Source organism: Schistocerca cancellata, chromosome 5, assembly GCF_023864275.1.
Source record: "Schistocerca cancellata isolate TAMUIC-IGC-003103 chromosome 5, iqSchCanc2.1, whole genome shotgun sequence".
Taxonomy (NCBI): domain Eukaryota; kingdom Metazoa; phylum Arthropoda; class Insecta; order Orthoptera; family Acrididae; genus Schistocerca; species Schistocerca cancellata.
Genome location: NC_064630.1, coordinates 98,521,413 through 98,536,299, shown reverse-complemented (window position 1 = coordinate 98,536,299; position 14,887 = coordinate 98,521,413). Strand labels below are relative to the sequence as shown.

General features: G+C 44.2%; 1 protein-coding gene across 1 annotated transcript in view; it reads left to right on the top strand.

Moving 5' to 3' along the window:
- Positions 1-9,759: 9,759 nt before the first annotated feature.
- LOC126188383 (dendritic arbor reduction protein 1-like) overlaps positions 9,760-14,887 on the top strand; it is a 191,229-nt gene continuing 186,101 nt past the window's right edge. The window contains exon 1 of the mRNA XM_049929982.1: positions 9,760-9,810. Coding sequence (XP_049785939.1) covers positions 9,760-9,810 — 51 coding nt within the window. The remainder of the gene's footprint in view (positions 9,811-14,887) is intronic.

The window sequence follows — 14,887 nt, the reverse complement described above, 5'->3', positions numbered from 1 at the left end:
TTTATGTGCTGAGTCTGTCCTCCTTGCAGGAGGTATAACACGATCTTCTCAGAAAGGTCAGCACGATACCTCAATGACAAACCTACTGCGTAGTCTGCCCTTATATACAGATGGCAATACTGCTACCCTCTATGTGTGACTGATAACCGAAGCACGTAGAACACTGAACGAAAATTTGACGTTTGTTGCATGCTGCCCTCATGGCGTTGTAATTTTAATGTCCATGAGCATATCTTCATCAGCATTTAATATTTTACTTTGTTTCGTAATAATGAAATGCTATTAAGATTTCCGTTGAGTAATCACAGACTTTGCTTTAGCTGTCTTAAAATTCTTTACTCACAGAACTCATTCATTACCCGTTGATTACTTAACCCGATCTACACATGCTTTCCTTACTAGTCTTCAAAATGGTTCAAATGGCTCTGAGCACTATGGGACTCAACTGCTGAGGTTATTAGTCCCCTAGAACTTAGAACTAGTTAAACCTAACTAACCTAAGGACATCACAAACATCCATGCCCGAGGCAGGATTCGAACCTGCGACCGTAGCGGTCTTGCGGTTCCGGACTGCAGCGCCTTTAACCGCACGGCCACTTCGGCCGGCATTACTAGTCTTCTGTAACACCAAAGTTCAAAATATTCTGTTCTCTTTTGTATGTACTCTTTATCATCCTCGTTCCATTTATTCTTACGCCCGTGTCTCTCTACTGTTATTTATTTGTGTGTTCACGGACTGCTTAAATCGTTTCTAGTTGACATCACTTGGTCAGGGGGAGATGGGAGTGGGGGGGAGATGGTCTGGGTGAAAGAGGAACGGTGTATGAGGTAATATCAACTGTACTGTGTTGGCAGTATGATGAGTACGTGTACAGCGTAGCGCCGTCGATGTGTTAATGTCTGTCAACTACCGGAACCAATTTTCAAGAAGTGCGTCCCCAGAAAGTGTGATACTGCAGCAATATTTCGAGCTTTGAATAACTCTAGAGTGCATAGTTCCTGCAGTATTCTTTTTTCCCGAATAGTCCTTTAATTAATCGTGATTTCATGTTTGAGTTGCTATAACTGAAAGCAGCATTCTGAAGAGATTTTTTTATAAGGATCTCCTCACGTATCGGACGCACTGAGAGGTCTGTGAGAGATTCCGCTGGATTTCGTGCGCCTGCTAAGTGTCGGGCCCTTAGCACTTTCCGTGCGAAGGCTGACCCCGACCGACGACCTGCGCTCCGGTACGACACGCGCGACGTGCGGTACACGCGAGAGATCGACAGCGCCGCGCCGATACTATCGACTCCACACACGCTCGCTGGGCCTCGTGCGGTCCGTAATTAAACATGGCGCCGGGCTGCCGGGCCCCGATTGTTTTAGTTCGGGCCGGCAACCCGTCATTACCAGATGCAATCGTCCGCCGCCGGCTCGGACGGATTTTTCACTTACTCAGCAAACACCGGCGAGCGTGGATGAAAGGGGCGCTCGCTTAGATTCCGGGAACTGCACACTGCCGGCGATAACGGAGCCGCTTCGGAAAGCGGCCGCAAAGAGGTCAAAAGGAAAGAAAGGGCACTCGCTGCAGGCTGGCCCGCGATAAAGGAGCACGCCGTATTTGGGTATCATAAAGGGTGCCTCGGTAATCGTACCGCGCGCAAGACCCGATTGTATTCGCGCCTCATTTTCGGGAAGTTTACCTAATAAGACAAAATTGGCAGTGTTTTTGTGCATTACATCTCACTGGAGTGGATAAACTACTCTGTAGTACTGCTATTACGTGTATTGAAAGTTCTGATACAGTTACACGCCGACGAGAGCGGAGGAAAATAACTTACTAGCTTTCTAATAGACTCAATCATTTCATGTAGACCAAGCGAGGTGGCGCAGTGGTTAGCACACTGGACTCGCAGGTGGACGACGGTTCAATCCAGCGTCCGGCCATCCTGATATAGGTTTTCCGTGATTTCCCTAAATCGCTTCAGGCAAATGACAGGATGGTTTCTCTGACAGGGCACGGCCGACTTCCTTCCCCATCCTTCCTTAATCCGATGGGACCGATGTTTGGTGTAGTGTGTGACAATGTTCAGTCAGCACCATTTGTTATCACACAAGACATGAACAGTGATTATGATCCTTGCAAATTGTTCCACTAGGAAGAGCATCATGAGAGTAATTCTTTGTCAGCTGTACCCTTTGCGCACATATGTATGTTTGCGATATCACTCTTGATTTGAAGCATGGGCTTTAGCATCTTTTGCCTTAGCTAGCAGGTAACCCTTACCTTCTCGCACTTTTTGTTTTCATTTTTTTTTTTTTTTTTTTTGTTACACATATTTTCTGGCGGCTGGGGTATTGTCGTGTCTTGCCGGTAATACCTGCAGTAACAAGTATGCGAAATCAGTAGCGATTTTCGATAGGAAATTGAGTTCGGCGCAGTCAATATGCGGGTAAATGGGAACGAGAAAGGTATGATGCTAAATATTTAAGCAGTTATACCGAAGAGTATGCTACTTGATGTATAAAGGTTAATTAAAAGATATGAGGAAGAATATTTCGATGGGTTTGTTCATGAAAAACATTTCTGCTACCTGGCACGATTTTCTTTTACTCATGTTTTACACGATGCGTTTTCTCTGTGTACTAAGCTATCTTTCGTAATGTGGTTTATGTGTTAGGTTGTGCGCTGTACTGTTGCCTTTACTGCAGTGTATAAAAAAGAGCAATTTTTAGTTGATTATCGATCATTTTATGTAGTTAGTGGTGAATTTAGTAGAGCTTACACTTACAGTTTTCTTATCGTCTCTTTGTGCAGAGAGTCACACGTATGAAACATCGCACACAATTTTCTTTAAATCGAAGATAAACCAAAGAAACGCACACTTAAAAATGGGAATCATTTCCCGAAGCCCTTTGTTTTATATATACAGGGTGAGTCACCTAACATTATCGCTGGATATATTTCGTAAATCACATCAAATACTGACGAATCGATGCCACAGACCGAACGTGAGGAGAGGGACTAGTGTAATTGGTTAATACAAACCATAAAAAATGCACGGAAGTATGTTTTTTAACACAAACCTACAATTTTTTAAATGAAACCCCGTTAGTTTTGTTAGCACATCTCAACATATAAACAAATACGTAATCAGTGCCGTTTGTTGCATTGTAAAATGTTAATTACATCCGGAGATATTGTAACCTAAAGTTGACGCTTGAGTACCACTCCTCCGCTGTTCGATTGTGTGTATTGGAGAGTACCGAATTACGTAGGGATCCAAAGGGAACGGTGATGGACCTTAGGTACAGAAGAGACTGGAACAGCACATTAAGTCCACATGCTAACACCTTTTTATTGGTCTTTTTCATTGACGCACATGTGCATTACCATTAGGGGTGAGGTACACGTACACACGTGGTTTCCGTTTTCAATTACGGAGTGGAATAGAATGTGTCCCGACATGTCAGGCCAATAGATGTTCAATGTGGTGGCTATCATTTGCTGCACATAATTGCAATCTCTGGCGTAATGAATGTCGTACACGCCGCAGTACATCTGGTTTAATGTCGCCGCAGGCTGCCACAATACGTTGTTTCGTATCCTATGGGGTTGTAGGCACATCACGGTATACATTCTCCTTTAACGTACCCCACAGAAAGAAGTCCAGAGGTGTAAGATCAGGAGAACGGGCTGGCCAAGTTATGCGTCCTCCACGTCCTATGAAACGCCCGTCGAACATCCTGTCAAGGGTCAGCCTATTGTTAATTGCGGAATGTGCAGGTGCACCATCATGCTGATACCACATACCTCGACGCGTTTCCAGTGGGACATTTTCGGGCAACGTTGGCAGATCATTCTGTAGAAACGCGATGTATGTTGCAGCTGTTTGGGCCCCTGCAATGAAGTGAGGACCAATGAGGTGGTCGCCAATGATTCCGCACCATACATTTACAGTCCACGGTCGCTGTCGCTCTACCTGTCTGAGCCAGCGAGAATTGTCCACAGACCAGTAATGCATGTTCCGTAGATTCACTGCCCCGTGATTTGTGAAACCCGCTTCATCGATAAACAGGTAGAACTGCAACGCATTCTCTGTTAATGCCCATTGACAGAATTGCACTCGATGATTAAAGTCATCACTATGTAACTGCTGATGTAGCGACACATGAAACGGGTGAAAGCGGTGACGATGCAGTATGCGCATGACACTACTTTGACTCAGTCCACCGGCTCTCGCAATGTCCCATGTACTCATGTGTGGGTTCATGGCAACAGCAGCTAACACACCAACTGCACCCGCTTCTCCTGTGACGGGCCTGTTACGGACCCGTTTGCGTGCTACGACCATACCTGTTGCATACAGTTGGCGGTAGATGTTTTGCAATGTGCGGCACGTTGGATGCTCTCTGTCCGGGTACCGTTCTGCATACACCCTGCAGGCTTCAGCTGCATTTCGTCGACACTCGCCATAGATGAGTATCATCTCCGCCTTTTCAGAGTTCGAATACACCATGGTCACAGTTCCCACAACACTACACTATCACAGACATCTGGTAACACGGTGTACTACAGTCGGTCTGCGTGCGGGGACGAATGCAGAATAACAATAGCAGCAAGCGTTACATGCGGACATTGCGACAGCTAGACCAAACCACAACAGTGCACTACAGCCACAATCGTAAACACGGTCGTCATCGTAAACATGTCCCTGCAGATGCTGCTCGCCGACCGTGGCCCGTGTTTGTTACAACACGCAACTGAACGTCGGAGGTTTCAAGCGTCAACTTTAGATTACAATATCTCCGGACGTAATTAACATTTTACAATGCAACAAACGGCACTGATTACGTATTTATTTATATGTTCAGATGTGCTAACAAAACTAACTTGGTTCCATTTAAAAAAACGCAGGTTTGTGTTAAAAGACATACTTCCGTGCATTTTTGTACGGTTTGTATTAAACTATTACACTAGCCCCTCTCCTCACGTTCGGTCTGTGGAATCGGTTCGTCAGTATTTGATGTGGTTTACGAAATACATCCAGCGGTAACGCTAGGTGACTCACCCTGTATATAAAAGAAAACCTTCACTGGTAGCAGAAAAGTTATTTGTAAGCAAACCCATTGTTTTTATAGTCGTAGGCTTTCACAAACCATTTCTAATGGATCACAACACAAAGCATATTTCGCGTTGCGGAGAAGTAACTTTACACGATTGGTGTGAATAGCCATTAACAGCCTAATTCATAGACGACCCTACTGCATTTATAATCTGATCCAGTACTGAGTCAACATGAAGTAACGTTGGCTTCTCTGGAATAAATGAATTTTGATTTGTGAATTGTATGTGTGGATGGGGACGTATGAGTGTTCTATTGTTTTTAAGATTAATCGTATTTAAGAGGATTCTTGTAGTCACTAGTTTTTAGTTTTGTATGGTAGTTAATTACAGGCAAGTTGAGGGCAGTAGGCACGCGGTTGTACACTCTGCTTTAAATAAACTGTAGTATAATTGGAAAACGGGAGCTCACAACAGCCCGGAGATGACTTTGCTGTTGCCGCTTTCCTGGAATCTCCGACAATGGCAGACCTGGTCTGCAATGAAGAGCAATGCAATAAAATGTTCCCCTAGCGAGGTGAGGGAAAGTAGTGAATGTGTGTGTGTGTGTGTGTGTGTGTGTGTGTGTGTGTGTGTGTGTGTTTGCTCTCTACCGGGGCGCGCCCTGACTGATGGGCGAAAGCGAACTCGGACAACGGCTTCGGTCTGCAAAAAGGAAGCGAAAGACCAGCGCGACGCCAGCAAATGCTCATTCGCTTCGGGATGCGGTGCACCTCTGCCGTCTTTATCGCGATCTGCTGTAAGACGAAAATACGTCACATACTGCGAACTTCCTTTTACAGGGGAAAGCGGAGCTTTTTCTTACATGGGGAACATACTAATCCTGATTTTTCGTGAGCTGTCGTCTTACGTTTAGTATATCCAAGCACGCACATCTTGATCCTGCCAAAGATATATGTAGGCCTATTAAAACGGTGACATCGTCAGTGGGATATAGATAGATCGCACTACTGTCAGTGACATAAAAGCTTTCTTTCAAAAATGTCATATTACCGCCTTGAGATTTTGGTAAAATGCTTTATTTGTACGACCAGTTTCAGTCTCTGACCATTATCAGGTTTATAAAAGTATGGAGAATATAAAATTGTTATCAACAGTAATAAAACCGTTATCGTATCTTAATACAAATTATGTTGTCAGTCTATCAAAACAGTGCTATTTATTTATTTAATCGTATGGCTAGGGCCCCCTTTCGGGCAGACCGTTCGCCGGGTGCCGGTCTTTCATTTTGACGCCACTTCGGCGACCTGCAGTCGATGAGGATGAAAGGGTCATGACGAGGACAGCACAACACGCAGTCCCTGGGCGGAGAAAATTCCCAGACCAAACCGGGAGGCCGGCCGGAATGGACGTGCGGTTCTAGGCGCTCCAGTCTGGAACCGAGCGACCGCTACGGTCGCAGGTTCGAATCTTGCCTCGGGCAGGATGTGTGTGATGTCCTTACGTTAGTTAGGTTTAATTAGTTCTAAGTTCTAGGCGACTGATGATCTCAGAAGTTACATCGCATAGTGCTCAGAGCCATTTGAACCATTTGAACCCAGCTGGGAATCGAACCCGGGCCCAGAGGATTGACAATTCGTCACGCTGACCAGTTAGCTGCCGGGGGCGGACAAAATAGTGCTATGGAATGTACTCAATCATGTTAAAAATTTTGTCGGCGCTAACGCTGTAAACAGATTCATACCACACAGGGGCGACTGCACTGGACCTGATGATGGTCACACCATTGAAACTGGTTGTATATTTCAATTATTTTACCATCAGGTCAAGGCAGTAATAAGACAGTTTTCAAATGGATAAGAGCCTCGGGACACCAACACAATAAAAAAAATTCTGCCTGAATCACAGAGTAATTTTGCTAACGTACGACTGGTTTCAGCGTATACAACATGCTACTGCTTTCAAAAGAAAACAAATCTTTATACAACACATACTTAAGTCGGACTAAAAAGTATAAAATAATTTCTCTCAGGCTCATACAGATTCCTAACCCTATACTGATAGTCCTGATAATCTGTAATTAGGAATTTTCAAGAGCTAAGATAATACTTATAGGTATATGAAACTAAAAACTTGGGGCACCTGAAATATATAACTGATGCATGAATAGTTCACCTCCTTACTACCATATGTTGCAGGTGCCCCAAGATTTTCGTTTTAATCTTACATTTTCATACCCATTAAAAATCCACGATCACACATTTTCAGGACTATCTTTATGGGGTTAGGAATCTGCAAGGGCTGGAAGAAATTATTTTACAGTTTTAGTCCAGTTTAAAAACGCAGTAAATTAGAAATTTATTTCTATTGATATAATTATTTTCTGCTTTTTAGCCTTACGTGCGAATTTTTTCATGGATTTTTAAACATATTGATAAAATTGCAAGGAAAACATGTGTTAAATTTCAGGTTTATTGTAGTGTCTTTCCAAAGAACAATATCCGATACAGAATATTATTATTTCTACCTACTAACAATCTATCGATCTGTTTAATTGTTATTTTCCTAAGAAATAAAATAAATTAGTTTTTATAAGACTCTTATTTCATTACTAGTTTCATATACACAGTTTTTCCCTTCTACATGCCTTCCCTCTCTGTCTGCCTCTTCCTAACATGTCCTTCTGTCCATCTCCTCCTCTACCTTCTCTCTTTCCGTACTCTCCTCCACCTCCCCCTCATTTCTTGTCCATTTCCTCCAACCCTTTCTCTTGCTCACCCATGTCTGTCTGCATATATACCCTGAAACATATTCCGACGTTGGCCACAAAACACATTAGTTATCCAGGGTAGCCTATGTGACAGTTATTACCAAACTTTTTTACTCTCATCCCCACCCCTACATAACAGAACGATTAGGAAGCACTTTAATATAGCATTTACTTCCAGTTCTGAGCCATGTTTTAAATTTCAAGTCTCTAACTCATTTAGAAGCTAGTTTAAAACTAATTGCAAAATTTGCACCTAAAATTCAGACAGACAAAACAGCATGTTAATAAAACCGTGGCAAACATCTCTAAGACTGAAGAAAAGCGAAAAGAAAGAAAAGAAGTCGATACTGAAAATCTGCATACTAAGACGTTTAATCAGTGTGCTTCAATGTAGGCATCATTAGAGTTAATCCACATTTGCAACCGTTCTATTCACTTCTTACATCATTTCTGCAAGTCGTTTTCTGTGAACCTGCAAATGAGTTCCATTCTTTCTGTCCTCTGTCAGATCACAACATTACGTTCGCTATTAATTGCCCATCCACTGCAACAGAGTGTTTTCAGCAAGGCGAAGCTCGCCTCAGCATATTGACGTGGATGTGGGTTGAAATAGAGTCACACACTAGTACATTACCACACATTTCAGATACCTTGGCATTTGATAAGGTCGAAAATCAAATATTACCAGACCATGAACGATAGGTGCACCAAACAGGAGGGTACCTACCACCTCTGTAACAGAAATTACTGATCTGAACCCCCTTTCCCTCGTCCTTAAACTCCGCTGGAAAACGTCTTCAGTACTGCATATCTCAGAATCACGTAACTTGGTCAGAAAGGAAGAACTCAGTAAACTAGAACTAAAGCACAAGAAGATTTTGAAAAAAAATTGTGAGTTCCACCAAATAATATGTTGTATACAGAATCAGAGGAACTCTGGTGACCTCTAGAGTGCGTTGAATTTGAAATAAGAAAGAGGAAGCAAATTTTCTGTGCTCATGTAACGTGGATGGACACCTAAAGACCTAGGTCAACGATCTTCAGAACTGTTTCTGGAGGGAACGTGCCTTACGCTATTGGACAAGATTGGCGAGGAAGGACGGTCACCAGGAGCAATAAAATTTGTCCGTCAGACGGAGTTAAATTGACTCAGGGATGAAAAAACAGCCAAAACGCCTGGGTGAAAGACAGCTAAGAGAAAAGCTCGTCGGAATGAAGAACTAAGTGGCCTAAACGGAATATGGTCATGATAATTACGACAGAGTTTGCTATTAAAGCGAGTAGTTTTGTTAGTTTTTTGTCGCACAATGTGTGTTAACACAAGGTTTACCGAAAAACGAAGTACACATTTCGTTTTGTTGAAGTACACAGTAATTAAATAAGGAGCTCTAAAACGTATTCATAGTGGACAGTCAACTAGGTTAGCAGGATTTCAGTTCTCATCAAAACAGCACAGACTCCAAGCGATAGTCTTCCGACATTCCACACAGTCTTTATTTACAGTGGTGTACCGCGGGTTGTGTTACGCATCTTTTAACCACAAAGCCCTTAAAAACGACTCATCCACTCTGCGTCGTTCATTTATTAACACAAATTTCGTTGTTTGCATGCTAATGTTACGGACAGTGTTTCTCCCCTGCGTGTATGTACTAGTTGATTTTCTCGTAGATTAGAGGCACATATGGCGTGGTATCAAGGAACAATAGCCACCTCGTTCCGTAGTTTCTCCGCGCTTGTGTGACATCTAGGGCACCGGCGCGTGGAGAAACTGCCCGCATAAGCACGTGCGCGGACCTATGTGGCGTGTGAGGGATATTGTGCGAGAGGAACGGGGTGGTGAGGTGGGAGGGGTGTCTGGACGAGATCCGAATCTGAGGGGAAGGGCGGCCGCCCGCGCGTGCTGACGTGAGAAGCTGGACGTAGCCGTGATTAAAAGGCGGCTATGCGCGACGTGCTGCAACAGGAGATGGCGGGGGCGGGGGCTGGCTATGTGGTACACTGGCAGGACTGAAACGTCGGCTGTGTAGATGTCACCTCGTGTAACTAGTTCCACAGCTAGGAGGTGGGTGGTGTAGTAGTGAGTGAATCATAAAAAAAAAAAAAAAAATGCGAAGAAACTACTAGCAATACCGGTATATGAAGAGCGTGTGAAACCATTCTACTGCCTCAGGTTTTTTTTGTTTATTTTTTTCCCCATTTCCTTCAGTAGGAAAATAAGAGACATGCGGCCATCTCCTTAAATTTAACTCGCTCTACACTGATTTTTTCGACAGGACAATTGGTTCTAGTTTTTGATGAATTGTGAACGCACTAAGACATTGAGTGAAAAAATAACTAAATAAATAGGAATACTAACACAATCAATAACAGAATTCCTTCAATTATATGAAGCAGTAGTGGTATTTAGTTTGACAGGTAGTTCACAATTACTGCTATTAATAGCGTAACTGTATGCCAGACTATGATTCTGAAGGCTTGGGGCTCTTCTTCTGGTCTGTCTTAATATTTTATTCTGTCACTTATAGCTTCTTTCAACTCCAATGATGAATTATGCCGAATTGAACGTTTTCCAGTAAGTCAGTTGTTTGGTTAGAGGAGCGTAAAGCATACGTCGTGCAATAGGGTCTTGCACAATAAAACACTGTGGCGTTCAAACCAACAATCTGGGTGTAATAGCATTATGGCGGTAGTTATAATCTGAATTGACCATATTCAACATATCTAAAGTAAAATAGTAGAAATTCACAACAAATAAAGTCCTAAAAGCAGCTGTAAACGCTGTTGGTGAATCACGTAGGTTACTAAGAAATAAATTTGTGATGTATCTATAAATGGCAAGTTCATAATCAGTTAATCATTACAGGTTTACCAGCTTTGACCGAAGGCAGTGAGACATGAACTTTGACGGCAAAAGCTATTAAAGAAGTAGAGGCTCTCCGGCGATCAGTGGAGCAAAACAAATAGAGAATTCCGAGGACTGCAATAGACAGAAAAACAAATATGTGTCAGGGAACTCCCTGGAGCGCAATGAAATGGGAATCACAGGCAAAAGCAGCCAGGCAATGAGTGGAAAAGGAATGTGTATTGCTGAAGACTGCAATGCGTGGGGATATCTACAGAAGGCCTTTATATAGCAACGGAAATCGAATAGTGATGGTCTTCGAATTCCAACGCCGCGACACTTTTTACGAGTCAGGTAGCTTTCAAATTGAGATATTGGAATTTATCTGAGGATTTCGGCAGGGCGCTGATAAGAGTTATTACTTTCTTACTTCGTAGCAATGGACTCAGCGAGTATGGCGACTTTTGCCAAAAAACTACAGTAGTAACATTATGATGCAAGGCGTCGACACAGGTCAGCGGATTAACGGTTGCTTAGCTGAGAACCGTTCACTCCACCACCGATTGTTTAAAGAATCGAACACCCATGTACAGAAAACTGGATAGATGTATTGTGGGTAACGTACGCTCGATTTTAAAAAAACCTAGTTATTCACGCATCTCAACGCTAGTTACGTGTAGTACTGTGGTATAAATCTGAAGGTACATTCAGTGTTACATGTAGATACTGTCTTCATGATGTGTTGCAAATAGAGCAAGTAGCAAAGAAGAAATGAATTAAAACGCCATTCTAGATGTCGAAGTTTTGCTACATGTACAGCGAAAACGAGCATACGTCCAAAAGAGTTCCCAAAACACCTGAAGATAAACGTTGGTTGTGGATATTGTATCACAGACACAGTCCGTTTGACTGTTTAGAGATGTCACTAAACCCTCCCAAAGGTGTAAACAACCATGCCTGAGCATCGTCTATTAGACGGACGGGGTCCGAAAGTCGATCAGTTCTAGTCATCCCACCAGCAAGGACGTACACTGCTCGTGTCGTCCGTAGTTCAACCATGCCTAGACGGTCAGTACCGCGGTTCGATCGCGTACGCATTGTTACTTGGTACCAGGAAGGGCTCTCATCAAGGGAAGTATCCAGGCGTCTCGGACTGAACCAAAACGATGCTGTTCGAACATGGAGGAGATACAGAGAGAGACAGGAACAGTCGATGACATGCCTCGCTCAGGCGGCCCAAGGGCTACTACTGCTGGGGATGACCTACGGATTACGGATCGTAGGAACCCTGACAGCAACGCCACCATGTAGAATAATGCTTTTAGTTCAGCCAAAGGACGTCGTGTTACTACTGAAACTGTGCACAATAGCTGCATGATGCGCAACTTCACTCCCGACGTCCATGGCGAGGTCCATCTTTGCAACAACGACAACGTGCAGCGCGGTACAGATGGGCCCAACAACATACCCTATGGACCGCTCTGGATTGTCAACACGTTCTCTTCACCGATGAGTATCGCATGTGCCTTCAACGTTTTGGACACACTCGCCTTAGACACACTGTGCAGCGAGTGCAGCAAGGTGAAGGTTCCCTGCTGTTTTGGGGTGGCATTATGTGGGACCGACGTACGACGTTGGTGTCACGGAAGACGCCGTAACGCCTGTTCGATACGTGAATGCCGTCCTCCGAGCGATAGTGCAACTATATCGGCAGCATATTTGCAAGGCATTCGTCTTCATGGACAATTCGCGCACCTATCATGTACATCTTGTGAATGACTTCCATCAGGATAACGACATCGCTCGACTAGAGTGGCTAGCATGTCCTCCAGACATGGACCCTATCGAACATGCCTGGAATGGATTGAAAAGGGCTGCTAATGGACGACGTGAGCCACCAACCACTCAGAGGGATCTACCCAGAATCGCCATTGAGGAGTGGGACATTCTGGACCAACGGTGCCTTGATGAACTTGTGGATGGTATGCCATGACGAATAGAGGCATGCATCAATGCAAGAGGACGTGCTACTGGGTGTTCTGTGTGGTGGTACAACACGCAATGTGTGGTTTTCATGAGCAACAGAAGGGGCGGAAATGAAGTTTATGTTGATCTCTATTCCAATTTTCTGTACGGGTTCTGGAGCGACAAAATTCTTCCCATTCATTTTTTTTTTTTGGGGAGGGGGGGGGGGGGGTTGGGGATGCTAGCGAGAAAAGTTTGTAGAAGGTTTGAAAGTATTGGGTAATGTGTCTTGAAAGTCACTAAGTGGTCTCATTCCGAAACCTGGATTAATATCGTCCGCAGCTCGTGGTCGTGCGGTAGCCTTCTTGCTTCCCACGCCCGGGTTCCCAAGTTCGATTCCCGGCGGGGTCAGGGATTTTCTCTGCCTCGTGATGACTGGGTGTTGTGTGTTGTCCTTAGGTTAGGTAGGTTTAAATAGTTCTAAGTTCTAGGGGACTGATGACCATAGATGTTAAGTCCCATAGTGCTCAGAGCCATTTGAACCATTTTTTGATTAATATTGTCTGGGTAACTTGTCCACCGTGAATTTGCTGCCTCTAGACATATACATAACTTTAATAATTGACTTATTGTCTTAAGCCTTTAGCGTGACACCGGACGTCTTAATGAAGGGATTACGACGCGTTATAAATTTTTAACGTTTCTTAGGATGATTCTAAAAAAGGTCATAGGTCCCAAAAGGGTAGTCACAGGACGTTAGATCAGATGACAAAAACCGTTAGGCAACGAGCAGCTGGCACTGGGTGATTTGACGACCATCTAAGTCGTGTAGTAATATACAGGGTGTTACAAAAAGATACGGCCAAACTTTCAGGAAACATTCCTCACACACAAAGAAAGAAAATAAGTTATGTGGACATGTGTCCGGTATCGCTTACTTTCCATGTTAGAGCTCACTTTATTACTTCTCTTCAAATCACATTAATTATGGAATGGAAACACACAGCTACAGGACGTACCAGCGTGACTTCAAACACTTTGTTACAGGAAATGTTCAAAATGTCCTCCGTTAACGAGGATACATGCATCCACCCTCAAAAATAATGGTTCAAATGGCTCTGAGCACTATGGGACTCAACTGATGAGGTCATAAGTCCCCTAGGACTTAGAACTACTTAAACCTAACTAACCTAAGGACATCACACACATCCATGCCCGAGGCAGGATTCGAACCTGCGACCGTAGCGGTCGTGCGGTTCCAGACTGTAGCGCCTTTAACCGCTCGGCCACTCCGGCCGGCCATCCACCCTCCGTCGCATTGAATCCCTCATGCGCTGATGCAGCCCTGGAGAATGGCGTATTGCTTCACAGCCGTCCACAATACGAGCACGAAGAGTCTCTACATTTGGTACCGTGGTTGCTTAGACAAGAGCTTTCAAATGAACCCATAAATGAAAGTCAGGAGAGCGTGGAGGCCATGGAATTGGTCCGCCTCTACCAATCCATCAGTCACCGAATCTGTTGTTGAGAAGCGTACGAACACTTCGACTGAAATGTGCAGGAGCTCCATCGTGCACGAACCACATGTTGTGTCGTACTTGTAAAGGCACATGTTCTAGCAGCACAGGTAGAGTATCCCGTATGAAATCATGATAACGTGCTCCATTGAGCGTAGGTGGAAGAACATGGGGCCCAATCAAGACATCACCAACAATGCCTGCCCAAACGTTCGCAGATAATCTGTGTTGATGACGTGATTGCACAATTGCGTGCGGATTCTCGTCAGCCCACACATGTTGATTGTCAAAATTTACAATTTGATCACGTTGGAATGAAGCCTCATCCGTAAAGAGAACATTTGCACTGAAATGAGGATTGACACATTGTTGGATGAACCATTCGCAGAAGTGTACCCGTGGAGGCCAATCAGCTGCTGATAGTGCCGGCACACGCTGTACATGGTACAGTGACGTGGTCAACGTTACCTTGTACAGCAGCAACTTCTCTGACGCTGACATTAGGGTCATCGTCAACTGCACGAAGAATTGCCTCGTCCATTGCAGGTGTCCTCGTCTTTCTAGGTCTTCCCCAGTCGCGAGTCATAGGCTGGAATGTTCCGTGATCCCTAAGACGCCAATCAATTGCTTCGAACGTCTTCCAGTCGGGGCACCTTCGTTCTGGAAATCTGTCTCGATACAAACGTACCGCGCCACGGCTATTGTCCCGTGCTAATCCATACATCAAATGGGCATCTGCCAACTCC